At 45.6% G+C, this 24,183-nt stretch overlaps 1 protein-coding gene across 4 annotated transcripts in view; it reads right to left on the reverse strand.

The window, feature by feature from the left end:
* Positions 1-24,183, reverse strand: part of ENOX2 (ecto-NOX disulfide-thiol exchanger 2) — a 300,146-nt gene that overhangs the window by 10,083 nt on the left and 265,880 nt on the right. For 3 of the 4 annotated variants that reach the window (XM_043974192.1, XM_043974195.1, XM_043974194.1), the window contains 5 exons: positions 20,780-20,894; positions 10,367-10,548; positions 7,479-7,586; positions 5,652-5,705; positions 4,846-4,951 (listed from right to left, as the gene is read on the reverse strand). In XM_043974192.1, coding sequence (XP_043830127.1) covers positions 4,846-4,951; positions 5,652-5,705; positions 7,479-7,586; positions 10,367-10,548; positions 20,780-20,894 — 565 coding nt within the window. The remainder of the gene's footprint in view (positions 1-4,845; positions 4,952-5,651; positions 5,706-7,478; positions 7,587-10,366; positions 10,549-20,779; positions 20,895-24,183) is intronic. The other variant, XM_043974193.1, reaches the window with a different exon arrangement.

Here is a 24,183-nt window from a genome sequence, read left to right on the forward strand (position 1 = left end):
GAAATGGCACTTTACAGTTGGAGAGGATCAACGGCAGGGCGTGAGAAGGGGGGTTATATGCAGGAAGGCTGGAATGACAGGTGGAAGAGCTTTAAATACCAGCTTGTGATTTATTCTAGAGGTAATAGGGATAGTTTTGAGTAAGAGGAGATGATAACCTCAGACCTGTGTCTTGGGGATATATCAGTATGGCAGCTGTGGGGAAGATGGATTAGAGAAGGGAGAAGCTTGAGGATAGTGTCATAACCCAGGTGAGGAGTCATGAAGAGGACCTGAATGTAAGAGGAGAGAGAGAGAGAGAGAGACATGTAAAATTGTCAAGACTTGGCCAACGGTTGGCTATGGGAAGAGAGGGAGAAGGCAACATCAAGGAGGACTGAAGTTGCAGACCTGGATGACTAGAAGGATGGTGGTCCCCTGTGGGGGGGGGCGGGATAAAGAAAAAAAGTTATGTTGCGTATGCAGAATTTCCAATGCTGATTGGACATTCAATTGAACGGTGGGCAGCTGGCAGAGGGGAGAAATGTGACCTTCTGGGAATCATTTGCATAGAGACCATCAAAGCCAAGGGAGCTGACATGCCTGCTGGTAAAAAGCATAGGAAGAGAGGGGCAGCTAGGTGGCGCGGTGGATAGAGCACCGGCCCTGGAGTCAGGAGGACCTGAGTTCAAATCCGGCCTCAGACACTTAACACTTACTAGCTGTGTGACCCTGGGCAAGTCACTTAACCCCAACTGCCTCACTAAAAAAAAAAAAAAGCATAGGAAGAGAAGCTAAGATATTATGGGCCAGAGCCTTGGGAGACCTCCATGCTTAGAGTATGGGAGAAGGAGGAGTGGTTAGATGGGTTGGAGAACCAAGGGAGAGCAGTGTCCAAGAAGGCATGGGAGGTGGGGAGTCGACAGTCCCAAAAGATGAAATAAGATCAAAGGCTGAGGGCCCACAAAAGGGAATGCTGATAACTTTGGGAAGAGCCCTTTCAGTTACATAATGGGGCTGTCAGGCAGAAGGTAAGGGCTGAGGACCAGCAGGTTAGAAAATGGAAGCAGTGAGCACAGACAGCCCTTTGCAGGGTTAAAGAGGCTGTGAAAGAGAGAAGAGATATGGGCTAATAGCCTGAGGGGATGGCAGGGTCAAGGGAAGGCTAAGGAGTCACTGGACAAAGGGAGATTGAAGATGAGAGAAAAAGTGAAGATGTGGGCCAAGGGAAGCAAGCTCGGCCAAATGGGATGCCCAGGAGCTTGTCGGGATGCTGACATGTATACTGAAGTCCCCAAATAGGAGGGCAGGGGTCGAGATGTAGGTGGAAGACTAGAATCTGGGTCTTGAGTTGCTGGAGGCTGGCAGATGACTGTGACGAGGACCTGGGCAGTCTCCCATTGATAGATAGTGTGGACCTCCACGAGCAATGGGTGGCTGAGTGATTGTGGCAAAGGGAGGATCTGGAAGTGCCAAAGGATCCAAACTTGCCACTCATTCCTCCAGGCTTGGCATGTTTGGGGTGGGCATGAGAGAAAGAGTACTCAGTGCTAGAGAAGGAGGCCAAGAATAGAATGTCTTCTGGAGAGAAGCAGGTTTCATTGGCACTAGTGAAGTTTGTTAAGAGTCAGGCTCTGGATCCAGGAGGACCTGAGTTCAGATCCAGCCTCAGACACTAGACACTAGCTGTGTGACCCTGGGCAAGTCATTTAACCCCAATTGCCTCACCCAAAATAAAAAAATAAATAACCCCCCCCACAACTTACTAGCTGTGTGACCTTGGGCAAGTCACTTAACCTTCATTGTCCTACCAAAAACAAAACAAAAAAGACCCAACCAAAAACAGTCAGGCAAGGTCACAGAGGGTATGATGGAATGGGAAGTGGCCCATGGAGGAGTAGGGCTGAGGCAGATGAGGATGAAGGTGTAGAGAAAGGTGAATCACATCCAGGAATGGAGGAATGACAGGCTAGTCAGGGACCCCACCCTAAAGGCCAACTAAACCCAGAATCCAGGTGGGCCAGCAGTGCCAATTTCCCTGGCTGAGTGCTCCAAACAGTGAGCTGGGGGAAGTAATTATGGACAATCCCATCTTCCTGTCCTGCTATCCCTAATGACGCTTAGCACAGTAAATGCCACATAGTAGGCATTTAATCTAAACTTATTCCCTTCCCTCCCACCCCACCCCCACCCCCAGCCCCGACAGGAGCTGGTGTCATGGAGTATCAGTGTGAGCTGGCAAGAGCTTGGGTCCATCCCTGCCACAGCTAAAAAATAGTGTAGAGGCTTAAACTCCCTTCCCCATTTCTCTCGTGGCTCTTGCTCTTCTCCCTCCTGCTGTGGCAATCTGTGTGTGCCCGGAGCAGCCTTTGACATGCCATTTGTTCAACAGATACTAACATGAAGTGCCTACTGTGTACTGAGAGAGGCGTGCTGAGCCTAGCTGAGATAAGACATGGTTCCTGCTTTCATGAAGCTCAGTCTATCTTATTTTTATATACACATGTATATACATATCCACCTACATACATATCTATATATGTGTACATGTAGATGCTTGTGTATATATGTACACATATACACATGAGTGTATTTATAGAAAGAACACAAATATTTTATAGACATATGTAATAAATAAAATATCACATATTATATAGAAATATATACTATATAAAATATTACATAGTATAATAGGTACTATATAAAATATATAATAAATAATTTATATGTGTATGTACATATACACATTTTTGAAAAAAAAAAACATTTCTTTCTTTACTTAAGTTCAGACCTGCCTGTGATTTCATCCGTGTGGGTTACTCCCTTAAGTGAGGAAATCCTCTCTCTTCCAATGGAAATGGACACACCTGTTCTGCAGCAGTGAGAGGTTAAATGACTTGCCCAGGGTCACACAGCCAGGATGGGTCAGAGGTGGGCCTTGACTCTGAGGCCAAGTCACTGTCCACTGTGTCATGCTACCTCTCAGTTTACAATATCACAGTAAAACATTTTCAGTCAATGTAGAGAAGCTTTCAAAAGATTCATATGCTAGATAAATATTTTCCCTCTAGAAAGTACAGTGGGACCAAGAATGTATTCCAACTGGTCCCTAGCTACGTAAAGATCCCCACTTAAGCAGCATATGAAATGTTCTAAGAGATCATTAGAAAATACTGTCCAAGTCATAATTTATTCATTCAACGTCATTGATACTTATCAGCAGAAGGATGGCTACCAGGTAGTGAGGTTTTTTGTGGCCATAGCAACTAATGAGGATAATGAACTAAGGTGTGTGTGTGTGTGTGTGTGTGTGTGCTCGTGCACATGCCCAGGGGTGTGAGTGGAGTGCTACCTGTGTCCTGAAGGGAACATCCACATTGAAGAAATCATGGACGCTTGGAAGTATGACATGATGTAAATTCTTCTCTGTATTCCCTTGTCCTTTTTTTTTTTTTTTTGGGTGAGGCAATTGATCTTAAGTGACTTGCCCAGGGTCACACAGCTAGTAAGTGTCAAGTGTCTGAGGCTGGACTTGAACTCAGGTCCTCCTGACTCCAGGGCTGGTGCTCTATCTACTGCACCACCTAGCTGCCCCGCCTCCTCGTCCTCTTAATGTACTGCTCAGGTATTACTTTTATCAGTGATAAAGACCAACTTTCCATACCTTTGATCAATTCAGGACAAGCAGAGAAATGCCCCAGGAACCATCTAGTCAAAGGGCCAACAGATCTGGCAAGTTTAAGCTGGACAGTCTATCCCCCAGAGTCTGCCCTCTACCCTCTGCCCAACGAGGTCTAGGCTAGTACACTAATGGAGACTCCTTGAGCGGTAAAAGAGACACATCTTGACTTGGCTCACTCTTGCCATCACTTACTTTTGGGCCCGGTCTATTATACTTTGGCAGCAACTGAGATTATCGTGCCTGAGGTAGGCACAGCACAGGGCCCACACAGACCTTTAGGTTGGCATCATTCCTACCTTGCTGCCTGTGTTTTATTAAGAGCAATTTTCTCAAGGACCTTGATCCCCTGCCCCCACTGCTGGCTGAGTTCTGTCGCAATTCACAAGCCCTTAGGACTGAGTGATTTGTTTGGTCTCATCTAATCCAAACAACCAGGCTTGGGAGCAAAGAGTGCTGGTCTTGGACTCAGGAGAACTGGTTCTGAATCCCAATTCTGACACTTATAGCTGTGAGACCTTTAACAAGTGCCTTCTGTTTTCTGAGCCTGTAAATGTGGAGAATAACTCTCACTTGTCTGTGGGACGCTGTAGAGCCTCCCACGGTGCCCCAACCCCTACCAAGGCTTTAGCCTTCTCAAGCAATACTGGATTTCCCTCAGGCCTAATGTGCCCTGTCCTGGACTTAGCCTATAAGATACTCTCTTTGGGCGTTTGTACCTTCACCCCCTACTCTTCCTTCCCCGCCCCCCCCCTCCACTAGCCTGTGAGCTCCCAGAGGGCAGGTGCTACAGCTTGTCTATGCTTTGGTCCTCTCCCACCCTAGGGCATGGTGTTCTCTACCTGATATTTATACAGGCCTTTCATTTTTGCAAAGCACTTTAAACAGACAATCTCCTCTGAGCCTTGCTGTTCAAATGATTACCTACCCACCTGCTGAATTAGAGAGGCATTAGAGAAGTTATAATTCCCATTTTACAGATAAAGAGACTGAGGCTGAGAAGTTAAGTGGCCACACAGCTAATGAGATCAGAGGATTCAAACCCAGGGGTCTTTTGGACGCCAAGTCCCATATTCTAGCCACTATGCATGTCCCAATGGCTTTTATAGTTTTGTTGGTTCCTGATTGGTGTTTGTTGTGTTTCCTGCTGCCTGGCGTGGATAATAAGCAGGTGCTATTTTCCTTACCCACTAAGAGTGCCTCTCTCTCTGATTTGACAGGGGTGTTGGTTGGATCCTTTTCCAGTGGGTCATTCTCCTGGTTGGACACGCAGATTCTGGAAACTCTACACTCCTGGGGAAAGGAAGAAAGTCCTTCCTGGTTAGTTTACTCATGTGGAGACAGCTGGTTTCAATGTACTGAACAACAGGCAACTGGGAGACAACATTACACGATACAGTGAAAAGAATGTTGGATTTAGAGTCAGATGGGTCCTGGTTTCAAGTCCTAGTTTTGTCATTTATTAGCTATGAGGTCATGGATACTCCACTTACCCTCTCTGAGCCTCAGTTTCTCTATATGTAAAATGGAATGAACAATAGCTTTAGTAGCTTTCTGGGCTTCTTGTGGATATGTTCTTTATGACAAGGGTGCAGAGTAGCCTAGGACATTTGGGAGAGCCTTCCGATTGCTTGGGAACAAGAGCATTCTCTATCAGACTGCCATCAGTTGAAATCAAGTTGGCATTTTGGAAATCACGCAGTCTGGTGTGTGTGTGTGGGAGGTTGGGAGGGAGGGTGCTTGGTTATTGCCACTTTAACCAGAAGATCCAAGGAGCGTGTTCTCTTGAGAGTAAAGTGGCTGGAATACCCCCTGAATGGCCTGAACCAAACTTGTGGCTTCTCTTAAGTTACCATCATTGGTGAGGTCTTAATGAGATGGCATCTTGCTCTCTAACCTACTTGTGTTCAGATGAGCTCCTGGACCACTACAGCTGGTGGTGGGCCTCCTCAGCTTTGTGAAAAACGAACGGAAAGAAACAACTGAGACTTACGTTTGCTTCACAACAAGCTGAAGCTCTTCCCCTCTCCTCTTCATCTGTCATTTCCTGTTATATTCAATTAAAGAATGGGGAAAGCTTACACGTGGGCACAGTTTGGCAAGTTTTCTCTGTGTGATCTGCCCTTTAAGGCTTTTTGCAAAGCCTCCGGTTAGCAACAGTGAGGATGCTTGTGCCTAAAACCCAACCATCAGCCCAAGGGCTTGGCTGCATCGTGCCCATGCTGAGCCCCACCGAACAGAGGGAAGTGTGTAACTTGATGGTAGCCTGCAGATATTTCGGGAATTCCTATTATACTAGTAACGCCTGGTGAGAATGGCAGCCTTGGCACTGTTCAATTAAATACGTGATGAATGGATTTCTCTGGGATTGGACTCATTTCCTTAACAGCTTCAGGAAAGCTGGAGAGAGAGTTGGTATTATGAAGTGGAAGAATTAAAAGTGTCTCAAATGACCCTGCAGAAGCAAACACTTTCAATCACTTATTTCAATCCACCGAGGTTGCCAACTCTTAATGGCGCTACTGAGGAAGCAATTGTGTGGCTAACTCGAGATGGGGCCTGGGTGTGCGGCACCTTCCTGGGCTGAGCCCAGAGGTGAAAAGCAAAGGCTCATGCACAACTTGGGGACTACTGCTTGTGTGTGTGTGTGTGTGTGTGTGTGTGTGTGTGTGTGTGAGAGAGAGAGAGAGAGAGAGAGAGAGAGAACGCGAGCCCATCCCCCTCTCCTTTTTCTTCCTTCTTCAAAGAAAGCACCTTACCAGTGGGTCACTACAGAGGATAACTCCAGTCGAGTGTTCAAGGCCAGGAGCCTGAGAAAGTGGTGCTCATTAGCAGATATGACGTGGGGCTAGGGAGCTCCAATCAGTCTTCTGCTTGTTAGTTGCCTACCTGAAGACAAAGTTCTACCTTTCTGCCCCTATGACTACTGTACCGAGCCCAGGCCTCCCCTTCAGATCCTGTGTTTGTTTTCAGTTTATGGAACCCACCCATCTACAATCTTCACCTTGATTTCTCCCCACAGAGAAGTATCCACGAAATGTCCTGTGTATCTGTGCCAAGGGTTACATGATATGATTGGGAGATTAAAAAAGCAGCTAGAAATGACTAATGTAGGTGCTACAAGACAGGGCCCTCTGCACGTTGCTTCTCTGGAATACTCCCACTCCCCTGGTTAGACACACTACTTGTTCTCGCTGTGCAGCCAGGCACCATCTACGCTAGAGGGTGCGTCACCAAAGAAACAGTCAAGACCTAATTAATGAATAAGATGCGTAATTTCAAATGTCATCAGTTGCACAGATGTCCAAAGGCATTTTTAGCTTTTCCAAAAACCCTGTCAGTTAGGAGTGCAGGCAGACTAATCCTGAGATCATGGGATTATTGGATTTAAAGCTGTGAAGAGGATCTTGGATATAATCTCATTAAGGCATTAGAGAAATAGGAGTTTTGATTTAGTTCAAGTCCCTCAAACTTTAGCAAGAAAGGCAGCTGGGAGGGGGGGGGATGGGGTTGGGGGGGAGAGAGGGGAAGTGACTTGCTCCAGGTAACACAGAACCAGGACTTGAACCTTGGGTCCCAGATTCCAAATCCACCAGACCACGCTGCCTCTCCAACCGAACAAGTGAACCATGAGGAGTGAGGGACCCCAGGGATGGCGTCTGAATGAGGCCATATCTGAGGGCCCCCCTTTCTGACTGGTGACATATGCGTCCCCTTGATGGGCTCCCAAGTGGATGCTGGCATGTGTGGTAACAAAAGAAAGGGCCTGTGGGGAAGGCCCAGGCTGTGGGATGTAGGTGTTGTGCCCTAATGACTGTACCTGCTCCTGGAGATTCTCTAGTAATTTTTCCAAATGCAGTTTTTCTTCCTTGACTTTGTCCAGTTCAGTTTCCTTTCTCTTGTATTCATCCTGCAGTTTCAGAAGGTGCTGAAGGAGAAGATGAAAGGGGGTGAGGAGTTAGGTTCCAAGTTCCCAGGTGTGGGGGAGGGGAGGCTGCTGGCTGAGTTTAGACACATAGCATGGTCTGGACTGTGCGCTCCTTGGGCACGGGGGGGAGGGTGACAATGCTGGGAATGTCAGGGCCTTTTCCATGTGCCGCATCCCTTTCTTTCAGGGGCTTCACATTTAATAGTAATAACCACTCCCTCTCTCCAGAGGTTTAGGGTTAAATCTGTCCTTTCCTCATAAGGGCTGTGGGCAGCAGGGAGGGCAAACTTACCCCATTTTGTGGCTGAAGAGGGGAAAAGCTCTGGGAGAGCTGACAGAGAGAGCACTTTCCTCACCTATCTACCTCGGAAGCTCTGATTATGCCCATTTTCTAGATGACCAACCCAGGTGCTGGAAGAGCCCTTAGAAGCCATCTACGCAAACTCTCTCATGTTTTAGAAGGGGAAGAAACTCCCCTCCCCGAGTAATCAGCAGCCATGTAGGCCAGCCCTCAGACCCACATCTTCTGCCTCTAAAGGGGCTATCTTCATTTACTCATTTACCCCTGAAACCTGACTTCGTCCCCGTCCTTGGGGTCAGGAGTCTGCAATTGCTTTTCTGACGGGCCTACATCTTCTGGCCTCTCAGTTAAATAGCAACTCGACAGGAGTTCTGGTTCTAATAGCTTTGCCTAGGTAAAGTTCTAGACCAGTACCCCTCGGTGGTAGGGCTCAGTGGAAAGAAAGAACATAAGACTTGGAGGCAGAAGACCTGAATTTGAACCCTGGCTCTGCTACTTACTACCTTATGACCCTGGACAAGTCATTTTTCTTCATTTGGCCTTCAGTTTCCTCATCTGTAAAATGGCATATCACAGGTTGGCTATGAGGAAAGCATTTTGTAAACTGTAAAGTCCCAGTCACCTCTGCATACAAACTGTATTTGACTGGCTCCTTTCCCTTGAAAATTTCAAAGAGGTGCAATTTCATCCATGGGCTATTCCCTCCACTAGTGCATATTGCAGCTTTTCTACTACCCCTTAATAGATGATCTTCATGGGTTTTAGTGCCCCCCTGCCGCCAATCATTGCCTGATGACTCCACTGAGGCTTGGGAGGAGGACCTGAGCAGGTGCCTATATTCTACATCTTAGAGGACTGGTGACCCAATATTGGTGTATATAGAGACAATCAATATAGAACCAACTAGTCAGCAGAGTGGAGCAGCTGGGCAGAGGGCTGGTCTTAGTCAGCAAGCCCTGGGTTCAAGTCCTGCCTCTGGCCTATCTGGGGGCTTTGTCACTTACCCTCTAAATCCCCCAGAGGAGGTACCAACTTGCATTGGCAGAGGGAATTTCCTCATGCGGAAGGTGCCTTGCGCTGATCACTTCAAAGGTTGAAACTCTGAACAAAACACTGCACCAGAATATTGAGTTTCCCTCTCATTCCCCAACTATGCCAGAGAATAGTTTGTTCTCTTGATAAGAACTTTTGTGGCCAGGATCTGTGGTTCCCCTGGCACAGGGAACTCCGAGTGAGCAGCTTCTCTCCACCACTACGACAATGGCAGCTGCTCTACAATTTATATTCTTGGGCAGTAATCTTGATTGGAAGAAAGCCTGGGGGCTCATTTAATCCAGCCCTCTCATTTTACAGAAGATGAGACTAAAGCCCAGAGAAGGGAGGGGATTGGCCTAAAGTCACACAGCTAGTAAATCTCAGAGGCAAGATTTGAACTCAGGTCCTCCTCTGACTCCAAATCCAGTGTTTTCTTTGAAGTACCATGATGCTTTTCTCACACAATTACTACCCCTGGTTGGGAAGGAGTGTAGGTACTATTAAACCCATCTTAAAGATGAGGAAGTTGAGGCACAGAGACATGAAGTGACAGGGCCAGCCAGTGATTCAGTGGTAGAGTCGAGATTCAAATTCAGGTCCCCTGACCCCAAGTCCAGGGCTCTGGATATTGCATCAGGCTGTGTCCCAACTTGGGTACAGAGGAGCTGAGGTGATTTGCCTGGGGTCACACTGCCTTAGTACATGTTAAAGGCATAACTTAAACCCAGGGCTTCTAGAATCTGAGGCTGACCTTTTTCTTCTTTTTTTTGCAGGGCAATGAGGGTTAAGTGACTTGCCCAAGCTCACACAGCTAGTAAGTGTCAAGTATCTGAGGCCGGATTTGAACTCAGGTCCTCCTGAATCCAGGGCCTGTGCTCTATCCACTATGCCACCTAGCTGTCCCTGAGACTGACCTTCTATCCTCTCTGCTACTCTGCCTCTCATCAAGAAGGATTATCCAAGCATCCACCTGGCTGATTTTAGGCAGTGGTGTGGGATGAAAAGAGCACTTGGGCTAGGAATCAGAAGCCTTGGGTTCTAGTTCTAGCTCTAACATTGGCAAGTCATTTCCTCTGTCTGGGCCTCAATTTCCCAGTTGAGAAAATGGGGCTATCAATGCCTGCCATACCTTGCTGCCAGTGGGCCAGACTGTAGGACTTAGCCCTGGAAGGGAGCTCCAATGGCAGATGGGAAGGTACCCTGGGACCTCCCACAAAGGGAATAAGGGGTGTGCCTTGGTGCCAACATTCTTTTTTTTTGCTGGGCAATGAGGGTTAAGTGACTTGCTCAGGGTCACACAGCTAGTAAGTGTCAAGTGTCTGACTTCAGATTTGAACTCAGGTCCTCCTCCATCCAGGGCTCGCACTTTAATCTACTGCAGTGCCACCTAGCTACCCTCAGGTGCCAACATTCTTAACTCCGAGGCCCTCCCTTGCATGCTCACCTGCTGCATCCCCTGCAGCGCCTGCTGAAGGAGTTTGAGCTGCTGCTCCTTGGTTGCATCCTCATCTCGGTTGATTTTGCCTTGTTCCTGTTTGAGCAATTCCACTTCATTCCGGTAGGCGTCGAGCTGCCAGCGCAGGCTGTCATTTTCCTCCTTCAGTGCCTCGGTCTGAGAGACTAGGGCTGAAACACATGGGCTGCTAAGTTCAAACAAGAAGGCCAACCTGCTCAGGCTGTGCCAATTCAGAGCTCTGCTAAGTGCCACTGGGGCTGAAAAACTTGACAAAACACCTAAGGCCAGAGATGATCAGAAAATCACATGGGCAGGGAGCAGCCCTGGCTTCTATGTGACCTGCTGCATGTAGTTTTGAACCTCTCTGAGCCTTAGTTTCCTCATCTGTTAAATGAAGGCAATAATAATTTTACAAACATTTCTTAAAGTGCCTACTCTGTATTAGGTTCTGGGGATACCAAGACAAACAAACAAACAATCCCTGCCCTCAGGTAGCTTATAGTCTAACTAATCATTTGTATTTCCTCTCTCACAGGGTGGTTTTTGAAGAAGGTGTTTTGTTAAAAGGTGATAGAAGAATAAAGGAAGCAGCTAGATGGCTCAGTGGGTGGAATGCTAGGCCTGGAGTCAGGAAGATAAGAGTTCAACTCAGGTCTCAGTCACTTTTGTTTTTGTTTTTGTGGGGCAATGAGGGTTAAGTGACTTGCCCAGGGTCACACAGCTAGTAAGTGTCAAGTGTGTGAGGCCGGATTTGAACTCAGGTAGTCACTTACTTTGTGACCCTGGACAAGCCACTTAACCTCTCTTTGCCTTAATCCACTGGAAAAGAAAATGGCAAAGCACTCTAGTATCTTTTCAAAGAAAACCCCATAGACAGGATGTCTCACACAGTCACAGAAAGTCAGATGCAACTGAACAACAACACAGAGAAATAAAATATTATATATGATATGTATATACACACATGTATATATGTATACACACGTATGTATACGTACAATTTTATACATCTATCTACCTGTCTGTCCATCCGTCCGTCCATCCATCCACTCACCCACCCATCCATCTGTTTCAGTAGAGGGTATGGGGCTCCAAACTACAGCTGACGCATTCACATCAGAAACTGAATTTGGCATTTCCTAGCTAGCATCAATCTGTTGTATTTTGTATTACATCCTATCATAGGGTTTGAAGGATGGTGGGGCCTTTAGAGATTGGTGACTCTTCTCCTTCATCTTGCAGAGGAGGAAATGGAAGCCCAGAGAAGGGAAGGCACTCATCCTCCTGGTCACAAAGCTAATGAGTGCTAGAGATGGGACTTGAATGAAGACCTACTCCAAATTCCACCCACCATGCTACCCAAAAACAATGCAAGGGATAGTTGGAAAATGTTGGAGTCACAGAATGTTAAGTGACCACATATGTGATCAAATCCATCCCTTTCATTTTCTTTTTTTCCCCTTTTTTTGTGAGGCAGTTGGGGTTAAGTGACTTGCCCAGGGTCACACAGCTGGTAAGTGTCAGGGGTCTGAGGCTGGATTTGAACTCAGGTCCTCCTGAATCCAGGGCCAGTGCTTTATCCACTGGGCCACCTAGCTGCCTCCTTTCATTTTCTATAGGAGGAAGATGAGGTTCAGAAAGAGGATGGGACTTGTCAAAGGTCACATGGCTTTGTATTCCCAGAACTTAGGGCAGTGCCTGATACTTGAAGGGAACTGATTTAAAGGCAGATCTGGGGCTTGAACCCAGCTTGCCTGGCCCAGGTCCAGTCCTCTGATCACTGCACTGCACCACTTCCTGCACATTAGAATTCGGTCCTTTATGGAATGTGCCTCATTTCTGTGCTGTGTGTCCTGTTCACAGTCCAAAAAGGAATAAAATTATAAAGATGTTTCCATTCATATGATTAATGGGCAATAAAGGCAAGTGACTTAGCAATGCTGCATAATGCCTTTAACAGGCTAATCCTCACATCGAAATTTCTCAAATGGATTCTTTTGCTTTCAGATACTGAAAAATTCACCTGTGCCCACAAATAGGCTGCCACACTGGGCTCTCCACTCACAGGCTGATGTCTTCCTATAGCTAGGTGAACATGCTCCTTGGTAATAGTTAGCAGCAATATGGTCCTGTGTACCACTGTCTGAGCTAATGAGCTCGACACATTGAGTTACAGCCAGATTTGCTTTGTTGGTAGGCTGTTGGGGGAGGGGGGAGTGCAGTGGGAAGGAATGTTGGGCGCAGAATCAGGAAAACTTGGTTCTAGTTCCAGCTCTGTCATTGTCGCCGTGTGACCCTAGATGAATCTCTTTTCTTTCTCTGGGACTCAGTTTCCCTATGTGCAAAATGAGGGAGTTGATCTAGATTATCTTTGAGGTTTTTTCCCCTAGTTTTAATGCTCTAGAGAGTCAGAGAAAAAATCCGTCTATGAAGGGGAAAGCAGTTTTGCTTCCAAAGTATGAGATATTTTGGGGGCAGCTAGGTGGTACAGTGGATAGAACACCAGGCCTGGAGTCAGGAGGGCCTGAATTCAAATCTGGCCTCAGCCACTTACTAGTTGTGTGACTCTGAGCAAGTCACTTCACCCTGATTGCTTCCCCAAAAGAGTATGACATATTTTGGTCTTTGGGGAGGAATTTGGGATGCAGGGGAGGAAAAGGGGCCAGGAAGGCAGCTAGGTCCTATGGATTCTTTCTGAAGAACACTGGACCAAGTGTGTTTTCCCCATAGAAGACAAGAGAGCTTTTCATGGCCTTCAATAAGAACACATCAGTGTTTATTAAGCACCTACTGTTTAAAGGTGCCTGTACTTGGTACTAGGAACATAAAGAGAGTTTTGTCATAGGCCCTGCCCTGGAGAGTTTAGACTGGAAAGAGCAGTAGCTTTGCAGCCAGAAGGCCGGGTGTTCAAATGTCATCTTAGAGATCCCTTTGAGCTCCAGTTCTGTGACCAACAACTATGACATGAGGCCCGGTGAAATAAGTACAAAGGAGACATGTAAACAAAAGGGCTAGGAGAAACTGGCTAAGTGGGTGGGGGAGATGGGGAGAGTTACCACCTGGAAGAGTCATATGGAAAATTTGAAAATGAATTGGGGGGGGTGCAGCTAGGTGGTGCAGTAGATAGAGCACCAGCCCTGGAGTCAGGAGGACCTGAGTTCAAATCCAGCCTCAGACACTTAACACTTACTAGCTGTGTGACCCTGGGCAAGTCATTTAACCCTCATTGCCCCGCCAAAAAAAAAAGAAAAAAAAAGAAAATGAATTAGGGGGGCAGCTGGGTGGTATAGTAGATAAAGCACCAGCCCTAGATTCAGGAGGACCTGAGTTCAAATCCAGCCTCAGACACTTGACACTTACTAGCTGTGTGATCCTGGGCAAGTCACTTAACCCTCATTGCCCCGCAAAAATAAATAAATTAAAAAAAAAGAAAATTAGAAGCCACCCGAAGGCAGGATCAGCACCATTTCTATTACTGAGGGGGAAAAACAAGGGAAAGCAAAATGGCTAAAATATGAGGGCACTTCTAGAAAAATGAGCTGATGCTGATTTCCTGCTTTGGTCTGTATCCTCAAGGGAAGCTGAGCAAAGTTTCCTGATGGTAGGCTCATGAATTCAGATCACATACTCAACTTCCCTTGGCTAGGACATGGCAATGGCACGACAAGGGCTGTTCATGAGAAACAGGTATAGGAACAGGGTTGCTAGGTGGCACAGTGAATAGAGCACAGGACTGAGAACCTTGAAGACCTGAGTTCAAATTTTACTGCCAACACTTACTAGTTATGTGACCCTAGGTAAGTCAGTAGAATCAGTTTCCCCATCTGTAAAAGGAGGATAACTATAGCACCCACCTCACAGGGTTGTTGTGAGGATCATAAATGAATGAACAGATGTAAAGTGCTTTGTAAAACTTAAAGTGTTAGAGAAATGCGAATTATGATGATGAAATCATCCAGTGACATTCATGTAACTCCCCATCTCAGCCCTTCTACTTTAGCCATGTGACCTTGCAAAAGGCATTCATTTCCTCTAGCTGGGTTTTGGTGTTCAAATCTGGTCAAATGAAAGGATTAGATCACTTGGTGTCTTTATGTTCCCAGGATTCTAGGCTTGTGGCAGGCTAAGTCAATGGGACAGTCAGAGACTGGAGATTACAGGGAAGATGGATTGCTCTCTAGAAATGGCTATGCAATTAGCCCTTGTTAAAGTGCTTTCAAACTTCCCATTTTAGTATTCGGTTGGTTTGTTTTTTCAAGTACAGAAGGCCTTTGGCATGGCGCACATTCATTTCGATGTTTGCTTTCATTACTGACTTTAATTGTTGCTGTAATCATGTAGACTTTCTGACTGTGAACAAGAACCCTTTTATTAGCAGCAAGTCTTAGCTACATAGCTGTCTGAGTCAAATTCATCGTTGTCATCTCCCCCAAGTTCTGAGATGCTGCTCATCAGGTAGCCTTCTGAGACTTAATAAGCATGTAGCCCAAACCAAGCAAAAACAGTGGGGAAGGGGAAGCCTTTGGCTAGGCATTCTATAGAAAAAAGGAAAATGACTACTTGATAGAGAACAAAGTATTCAGGCTATAGGCCAGTTCAGGACCAAGGAGAGCAGCCAAACAAACATGCAGTGAAAGTGAGGTCAGCCTAACAAAAGCTGGTTAGACCATATAAAGAGACAGCTAACTTTGTGTGTGTGTGTGGGGGGGGGGGGGCTGTGATGGAGGTGGGCATGGCGGGCCTCTGGTAGGCCACAGCACTCAATACTAAATAGTAGCATTTAGAATAAAAGGATCCTTAGAGATCTCCTACTTCAATCCCCTTATTCTGGTAGATAGGGGAACTGGTGACAGTAAGTAGGAGAGCTAAAAGGTCCTCTGCCTGACTCTAGTACTCCTTCCCCTACACTATGCTGCCTTACATCTTTCCTCTTTCTCCTCTTCTTATATTCTAGACTGGCAATTCTGTTCATGTCCTACAAGTCGTGTGGATGAACATGTGAAAGAAGTACACCTTTTATTCATTATGGTTTATAAAAGAATTTCTTCCCAACCAACCAGGAAGGCTGGGAATGCAAAAATGATCACATCCATTTGACAAATAGGGATACTGAGGCTCAGAGAGATGGAGTGACTTGCCTGAGGTCCCACTAGTCAGGAGCAGAAGTGAGGTATGAATTCAGATTTTCTATTGTCCTTTCTGTGATATTATATTGCCAGGGCAGCTAGGTGGCACAGTGGATAAAGCACCGGCCCTGGATTCAGAAGGACCTGGGTTCAAATCCGGCCTCAGACACTTGACACTTACTAGCTGTGTGACCCTGGGCAGGTCACTTAACCCCAATTGCCTCACTAAAAAAAAAGATATTATATTGCCACTAAGGGCAAGATCTTGGGTGGGGAAATTGCTGGAGGCTTATTCGCCAGTTAAAATAGGAAAATATTTTTCCTTATGAGAAAATGAGAAGAGGTTGCATTCCATGGGGGAAAGGGCATGTCTGATGCCTGCGGTCAAATGGGAGCTGGGAATAAATTCTTTGGTTTAGACTTGCCTGAGCAAACAAAACCAGAAACTACCATGAACCCCATACTAAGGGGCCTTTACCTCCAATGTGCATTTGCCTCTCTCCTGACTCCAAATCTGAATATTCACTGGGCCCTTTTATGAAGTCTCAGCTCTTGGCCCATTGGCAGAAGATTGGCCAATTCAATGTTACCCTTTAATATAACATCAGAGCACAGAGCAGGAAAGCCAGTTACCACCCAGCATTGGTAGCTCTCAGTGGCTCCGTTTGACTCTTTCCAAGGCAAAGAGAAATGTTGGTTTTTGTTGGAGCTGACGCCCCTTCAATGGGGAAGATGGCAATTCATCAGGGCCCAAGTTCTAAGGCGGTGCCAGGCTCCTGATGTGACTCTGGAGTCCCTACAAGCCAAACTCTGGGCAAGTGTTTCTATAGTACAGGACCAAAACAAACTTCATGATTGAATACTGTGACTTTTTTGGGGGGGGCAATGAGGGTTAAGTGACTTGCCCAGGGTCACACAGCTAGTAAGTGACAAGTGTCTGAGTCTGGATTTGAACTCAGGTACTCCTGAATCCAGGGCTGGTGCTTTATCCACTGCACCACCTAGCTGCCCAGACTTCATGATTTAAAAAAAATATATCAATGCCTCAGTTTCTTCTGCTGTAGCATAAAGCAAACACATTTTGAAGGTAACCTTCAAGATGTGCATACCAAAAGGTAAACAAACATCACCAAACCACCAAAGGCAAGAGGTACTAAGGTGTAGGGAAAGAGGGCAAGATAGGACGTCTGAGGCCCTGGGTGTGAGTTCTTTTTTGAGCCCTTTCTAGCTAGGTGACCCTGACTCCCAGAGATGCCCTTCAGAGTTTCAGTTTCCTTATCCAGAAAATGGGGGAGGCGCACTGTGTGCCTCATAAGGTGGTTATGGGAAAAGGAACTTGGAAATCTTAAATGTGCCAGGGAATGTGAATTATAACAACTCAGGAGGCCCGGGAAAGGGAAATGAGTTACCAAAGGCCACACACAGGCTCCTAAATTTAGAAGGGGAAAGGACCTCAGAGTCATCTAGTTCAATACCCACAGTTTACAGATGAGGAAACTGAGGCTCAGGGAGGCTAAACTCCTCATTTTTACCTCTCACTTTTAGTGGATGACCTTAATACTACTGGGTGTATGAGTTACCTCAGGAACCCCTGAGACTTCACCTCAGCACCACATGGCTCCAGATCTCTTTTCTCATTCTTCTCTAGTTTCAAAGGAAGAAGTTTCTCTCTATCCTGAACCTCATCCCTTCTCACCTACTCTAAGACATCATGACCACAATTACCTTCCATCTCTGTCTTTGGGCTCCTTTCATTTCCCAGTTAAACACACACAGGTCTTGTCTTATAAACAGAACAGCCTCCCCATACCTGGTGACCACTGGGAGTAACCCATCTGTTTATGTCTTTTTCATGGCCAAACTATTCCAATGCACCAGTGCTTCCTACATACTTTGTGAATCTCCTGAAGCCTGGCTTCTTCTAGACCTGCCTTTCTCTCCATGGTCATTAAAGACTTTCTGGCCGAATTGAAAGGCCCACTTCCAGTCTCCAGCCTCTTTAATCCTCTCTTCAGTATCTGTTATTGATGACCTGGAGGTCCTGCCTTCAGCTGTCTTTCTTTTTCTTTCTCTACATTTACTACTCTAGAGTAGGGCAGCTAAGTGGTGCAGTAGATAGAGCGCTGGCTCTGAAGTTGGGAGGACCTGAGTTCAAATCTTACCTCAGACACTTACTAGCTGTGTGACCCTGGGCAAGTCACTGAACCTCAATTGCCTTAAAACCATCCAGGGCTATCTCCAGTCATCCTGATAATATATATTTACACTGGACCCAGATGGCTCTGGAGGAGAGAGTGAGGCTGGTGACTTTGCACAGACCTCCCTCACTTAAATCCAACTCACTGCAAGTCATGACATCTGTCATGGCCTTCTTTGACAATGAAGGACAAACAACGACAACCTAGAGTAAGCTCATTTATTCTCAAGATTTTAATTCGCACCTCTCTGCCACTGGCTCCCAAGCTGACCTCCTTAGCCCTGACTCTTTCCCTTAGACACTAGTCCTGTGTTTCCAGCCACTTATAAGTTATCCCTAACTTGACTGTCTGGCCATCTTCATCAAACTCAAAATATTGAAAACCAAACCTATCATCTTCTCTCCTTCCCAACTTTCCTTTTCTAACGTGGTTACCACAACTCTTCCAATCTTTGGAGTCTTTTGTATTCTCTCCAAATCCAACTCTGTGCCTGCGTCTATGTGTTTCTCTCTTTGAGATGGTGCTTGAATTCACCCCTTTTTCTTTTCTTTCCTGCTACTACTCCTATCCTACTCCAAAGAACTTCCTGGCCTCACACTTCAGGCCATAGCCTTCCAACTGGTCCTAGGTTTCCAGTCTCTTCTTGTCTTCCCAAATCCATCATGCATATGGATGGTAGACTAACTTTCCCCAACAGTGCATGTGTTGTGCTACAAACCTGTTCAAAGTCCACAACACTGCCTACCACATCAAGGCCAAACTCCAATGGCAGGCATTTAAGAGGCCCTCTATAATCTGGGCCCACACTGCCTGTTGAATCTTATATCTCACTCCTTTGTAAAAGATACCCTCTTGCTCCTTAGGCCACAATTCTTTGCCATCCCCTGATGGATGATTCCAACCTCAATGTCTCTGCTTATGCTATTCTTTCAACCTGGAATACCATCACCTCCTTCTACCCTCAATTCATGATTCACTCTCAACCCTCTGACTGTTCTAGCCCACACTGCCATTTCCCCCTTTGACTTCCTCCTATAATCAAAGTTCGAGTTCCACAGTCTGGCCCTTACTTATTCTTGAATTGTTTCATGTATAGTGGCCTCGTCTCAGGAGTCATGTCATATACATCTTTATACTTCCCACCCACAATTCCCTTCCTCCCAGCACCTTTTTTCAAACTGAGTGCTATGTAACAGGAACTGACTTGGGCTCAAAATTGAAGTCCCCCTCTCATACCAAATTCAGGGTACACGGGATTTCAACAGTTGTGTACAACGGAAGCAAGATAACAAAATTAGATACGATCCAGGGGAAAAGAAACACACAAAAGTCCTTGAATTAAAATGAATTGAAACCTTCGGGGAGAAAAGCTATTTGGTAAGCTCCATTAAGTCTATTGTAGATAGCTTTATTTGACAAAGCAGCATCTCTGCATGTGGGGCAGGAAAGAAAATAGCTTGAAGATGATCTGTCAGGGAGTTCCCAGTCTCTAAACAAATAAGCCCCTATGAAGGGGCCAATGCAGCTTTTAACTCCAGAAAGACAGAGAAGCCAAATGCCATGCTCTACCCTAATAAGTACATTTGATCTGCATCCTGCAGACATCCCTCTCTTCCCTCGATAACTTCTCAAACTTGGCAGTTGATCAAGTGGGTGCTCAAACACTGAAGCCCATTATTTCTGACGTGAAGGCTGGTGGTAACACTAGATATGCACTCTCTACATATTGCAGATACCGGGGCAGAGACCAGCCTTCACGTCAGAAATAATGGGCTCTCAGCCACCACTGCCAAGCAGTTAAATGATTCCAATGGCTTCATGATTAAACTCCCTCTCTTCTGTGTATCTTGACTACATGCATCTGTAGTAATTATTTACCTGCTCAATGAAAGCTAATGATCCAAAGATGACAAAGAGCTCTACTTAGGCAAAGTACATGCTACCTTATCTATCAGGGGTTGGAATTACAACAAAAGGAGTAGAGATCCAGCCATAAGAGTTGCTGCTTACAAAGAAGTCTGGGTAGCCTGCTCTCTTTCCTTTTTTAGGAATTTCTGGTTGTAAGACATTATTATCACATCATTGATTACATAGCTGCCAATGCCAACAGAGACAGTCATATATTCTACTTAATATTTCCCTGACCAGCATTGTTTCATGAAGTCCTTAATAACTTAACTCTACCCAATGGTGTGGAACCCCACTGTGATGCTGCTTTACCAAATGTCTGTTGATACTATGGTCCCTAGTGATACCATATGGTTGTGGAGGATGGGGGGGCCATGATATTGGAAGAATCACAACTACAGGTAATACAAGGTGAAGTGAGGAGCTGAGTGGTATGGTAAGTGGGCTGTGGCATGGTACTAGCAATGAATTGCATGCAAGAAGAAGTGGTGTAAAAGATGCCATCAATAATGTGTTGGACTGGAAAAGCAGGTGGGAAGGTCATGTAGTGTGAGGGCTAACAGATGGACAGTGTGACTACTGCAGTGATATTCTTGATATTTTGAAACACCCAAGGCAGATTATGGAGGTTTTGTGGAAAAAAGATGACCAGATTTGTAGGATTGGGGAAATGTAGCTCAATTGCAACCTAGATGAACTTCCACATCTTGGCTTGTTTCAAACCCCCTTACTCTCTACTAGTTTTTTTTTTTTGTTTTGTTTTGTTTTGTTTTGTTTCTTGCACGAAAATGAGGGTTAAGTGACTTGCCCATGGTCACACAGCTAGTAAGTGTCAAGTGTCTAAGGCTGGATTTGAACTCAGGTCTTCTTGAATCTAGGGCTAGTATTTTATCCACTGTGCCACCTAGATGCCCCGCTACTAGTTTTTCCAATAATGATTGAACAATTCCAATTTGTGGAAATATTCTCTTAATGATGTATCTGGCAACAGAATCTGGAAAACTGAACGCAGGTGAAGATTATGCTTACCAAATGTCCCGAGATTCTTGGAAAATGCAGCTACTTCTCAATTATTCATCTTAACAGGAAATGGGGACAAACAGAACACACAGGAACTTTATCTGGAAAAATCTACCTCTGCTATAAGGATGTGAACAGAATGGTCTTACCCGAGTCTTCATTGTCCTTCGGATCATTAGGGTCTTCTATTTCCTCATCGGACATCTCCATCTCTTCTTCTCTCCTGATTCCCATCAGTTCATTGTTATGAATGTTTCTAATTTCCTAAGGTTCAAAGGGCACACTTTTAGGGTGCTGAAAGCCTGGAACATGTCAAGCAGGGGACAGAGAGTCGATGCCAAACATTTAGCAGGAGTAGCCTTAATGTATATAATCTGAAGGCCAAAGAGACCTCCGAAATCAGCAAATGCCAGTGGCACCAGGATCAAGGGACAAACCGGAAGTCAGCAACAAACCTGCTTCAAGTCACCTGCAAAGGGTTTCTACTAGGATCTAGTCATGCCCACAAGCCTCCTCACTTAGCCCCTTCCCTATTCACAAGGCCCCACGTGTCCGTGAAGCCCAAGAGTTTTCTGGGCTGGTGTCCTACTACTTTAAGCCCTTTCAACACAGAAGTTACAAGGGGAAAACGAATTTTTATTTAGAAGCATCACTAACAGTAGGGAAACCACATGGCACAGCAGAGGATAAATAGAGTGCAAGGTCTGAAGTCCGTAGACTCCTCTTCCTAAGTTCAAATCTGATCTCAGACACTTACTAGCTGTGTCATCCTGGGAAAGTCACTTAACCCTGTCTGCCTCAGTTTCCTTATCTGTAAAATAAATTGGAGGAGGAAATGGCAAACCACTCCAGTATCTCTGCCTAGAAAACCCCAAATGGGGTCACAGAGAGGCGGACACGACTGAAAAATGACTGAACAGCATCAACACCACTAACAGTTGAGAATAAGGAAATTGGAGGTGAGTGTTAATGGACTCCTGGGCCAGCAATGAAAACAGAACAACTTATTTGAGAAAAATTAACTCTATTAAGGATTGTATTGAGAGACAGAGATTTCGCTAGATCTTATTCAAACCCACTACAAAGGAAAATCACTAAGGAAGGGCTCATTTCTTGTTTTTGCTTTTTTTTTTTTTTAAAGTGAGGCAATGAGGGTTAAGTGACTTGCCCAGGGTCACACAGCTAGTAAGTGTTAAGTGTCTGAGATCAGATTTGAACTCAGGTCCTCCTGACTCCAGGGCCGGTGCTCTATCCACTGCATCACCTAGCTGCCCCAGGAAGGGCTCATTTCTAAGTATCCAGTCTATTTCAGGAGGCTGGATTTTTGGGATCATCCAAGATCTCTCAGTAGTAGGTTGATTATAATGAGATCTGATGGTGGCAAATGGGAGTATCTGTCAAGAAAAACATATGGCTGTCATGGCTGCCTAATTTATATCCTAGTTGCTGGGCACTGTGTTGAAAAGACCTTCTCAAAGTCACAAATATGCCACCATGCTTTGAAGGCAATTCGATTCCATATCTATTTCTTGGGGAAAGCAAAGCTAGACATTCCAGAGAAATGAGCCACAGGGCTCCTTAGATGAGAGAAGCATGTTCCCTGGAGCAGGCAAAGTGTAGTGGAATGCTGGGACATGCCCTGTGGGTAGTCAACGTCCACAAAGCTAGCCCTTGGCTTCCAACCACCAAAGAAGGAAGCACCTCTCCTTAGGAGCAGGAGAGGCAGCTTACCTATAGGCCTTTCCCACAGAACTGGGTGATTCCTTTTTTAAAAATAGTATTTTATCTTATTTTTCCCAATTACATGTGAAGATAGTTTTCAACATTCATTTTGGCAAGATTTTGATTTCCAAATTTTTCTCCCTCCCTCCATTCCCTCCCCTTCCTGAAGCCAGCAATCTGATAAAAATGTATAACCCATATACATTACAATCATGTTAAACATATTTCCACATTAATCATGTTGTGAGAAAAGACTCAGAACAAAAGGGAAAAACCAGAAGAAAGAAGAAACAAACAGCGACAAAAATTAAAATAGAATACTGATCTGCATTCAGACTCCACAGTTCTTTTTCTGGATGTGGAGAGCATTTTCCATCATGAGTCCTTTGGAATTGTCTTGGATCATGGTATTGCTGAGAAGGGCTAAGTCTATCACAGTTGATTATCACACAATGTTACTGTTACTGTGTATAAGAGAACTGGGCAATTTTTACAAAAGAAAAAAACCCAAACCAGCCAAACTCCAAACCTCAACAAATCATCCTTCGTTAGAAAAGCAACTCATTCCTACTTGAGAAATTTCACTTAATGCTTCCAAGTGCTTTCCAAACAAGTGTTATAGGTTGGTTCCACTTGGCTGCTGAAGAAATGGGGGCACAGAGTGCTAAGCGGCTGGCTCCCTTAGTCCTGTAGGAAATGGGGCAGAGCTCAGGCCCCGTCTCTTCACTAGGCCAGCCATTTTACTGATAAACGGGTTGTGACTCTCAGTCCTCATCTGTCTTCCTTACATACCCAATACTCGGCCAAGACAATGGGCCATCTATCAGAGGCCACCACAGGTTGCAAGGTATCTTGCTAAAGGAAGCAGTTTGGAAAGTCACAGCAGCTCATAAATCAAGTCCAAAGAGCCTTGTCCTGAAGGGTACAAGGGAGTCTTTTCATTCCTTAAGGAACTTACCTAGAGAGAACATTGCAGGCCTTTAAATTTCCCAAAGGGTCAAAAGCTCTCTGCAGGGCTAGTTCAAAGAAGAGGTCTCAATAGTGCCTTCTGATTTGGCCCACATACCAGCTGTGACCTCGGCAAAGGTGGGAAGAGAGCTCTGAGGAGCAGGCTGCATTTGAATTCACTGAGAAACCCTTTCCTGATTCTTGGGCTCCATGTCGGACACTGTGGGTGAATGCAGCAATCACGTATAGGCATACGGGAGGAATAAGAGCTCCCACTTCTATAGGATGGGCCACTTTCCTTGCAACCGGCCTATGAAGGAGGGCAAGTACCATTATTAAGCGCTCGTAAGCGTCTGAGGTAACATTTGAAGCCAGCATTGTGCCAGTCCACAATGCCACACTGCCTCTCAGAAAAAGCAATGCTCCAAAGTGGCATCTCTTAGCACTGGCCTAGATCCCAAGAGAACACATAGGCTTCTGAGACTTCATCAGTTCTCTCTGCTTCTCTCTGTATAACCAGCCTGCTTCCTTTTCTAGTCATGCATCTCTTTGCCGATGGCTCTTAAAGCTGCTTCTCCTGGGCCATCCTACTTATGTCCCTCATGGGCTTCTTCATTGTCCTTTGGGTGACCTGCAACTGGAATTCTTTGGAGACACTGGCATTTCGTGGTGTGAAGGCATAGAACATCACCAGCAGAATACTGCTGTAAAATGATGGGTCTTGGGGGGCAGCTAGGTGGCGCTGCAGTGGATAAAGCACCGGCCCTGGATTCAGGAGTACTTGAGTTCAAATCCAGCCTCAGACACTTGACACTTACTAGCTGTGTGACCCTGGGCAAGTCACTTAATCCCCATTGCCCCGCAAAAAAAGTGATGGGTCTTT

The sequence above is a fragment of the Dromiciops gliroides genome, chromosome X, assembly GCF_019393635.1.
Source record: "Dromiciops gliroides isolate mDroGli1 chromosome X, mDroGli1.pri, whole genome shotgun sequence".
Taxonomy (NCBI): domain Eukaryota; kingdom Metazoa; phylum Chordata; class Mammalia; order Microbiotheria; family Microbiotheriidae; genus Dromiciops; species Dromiciops gliroides.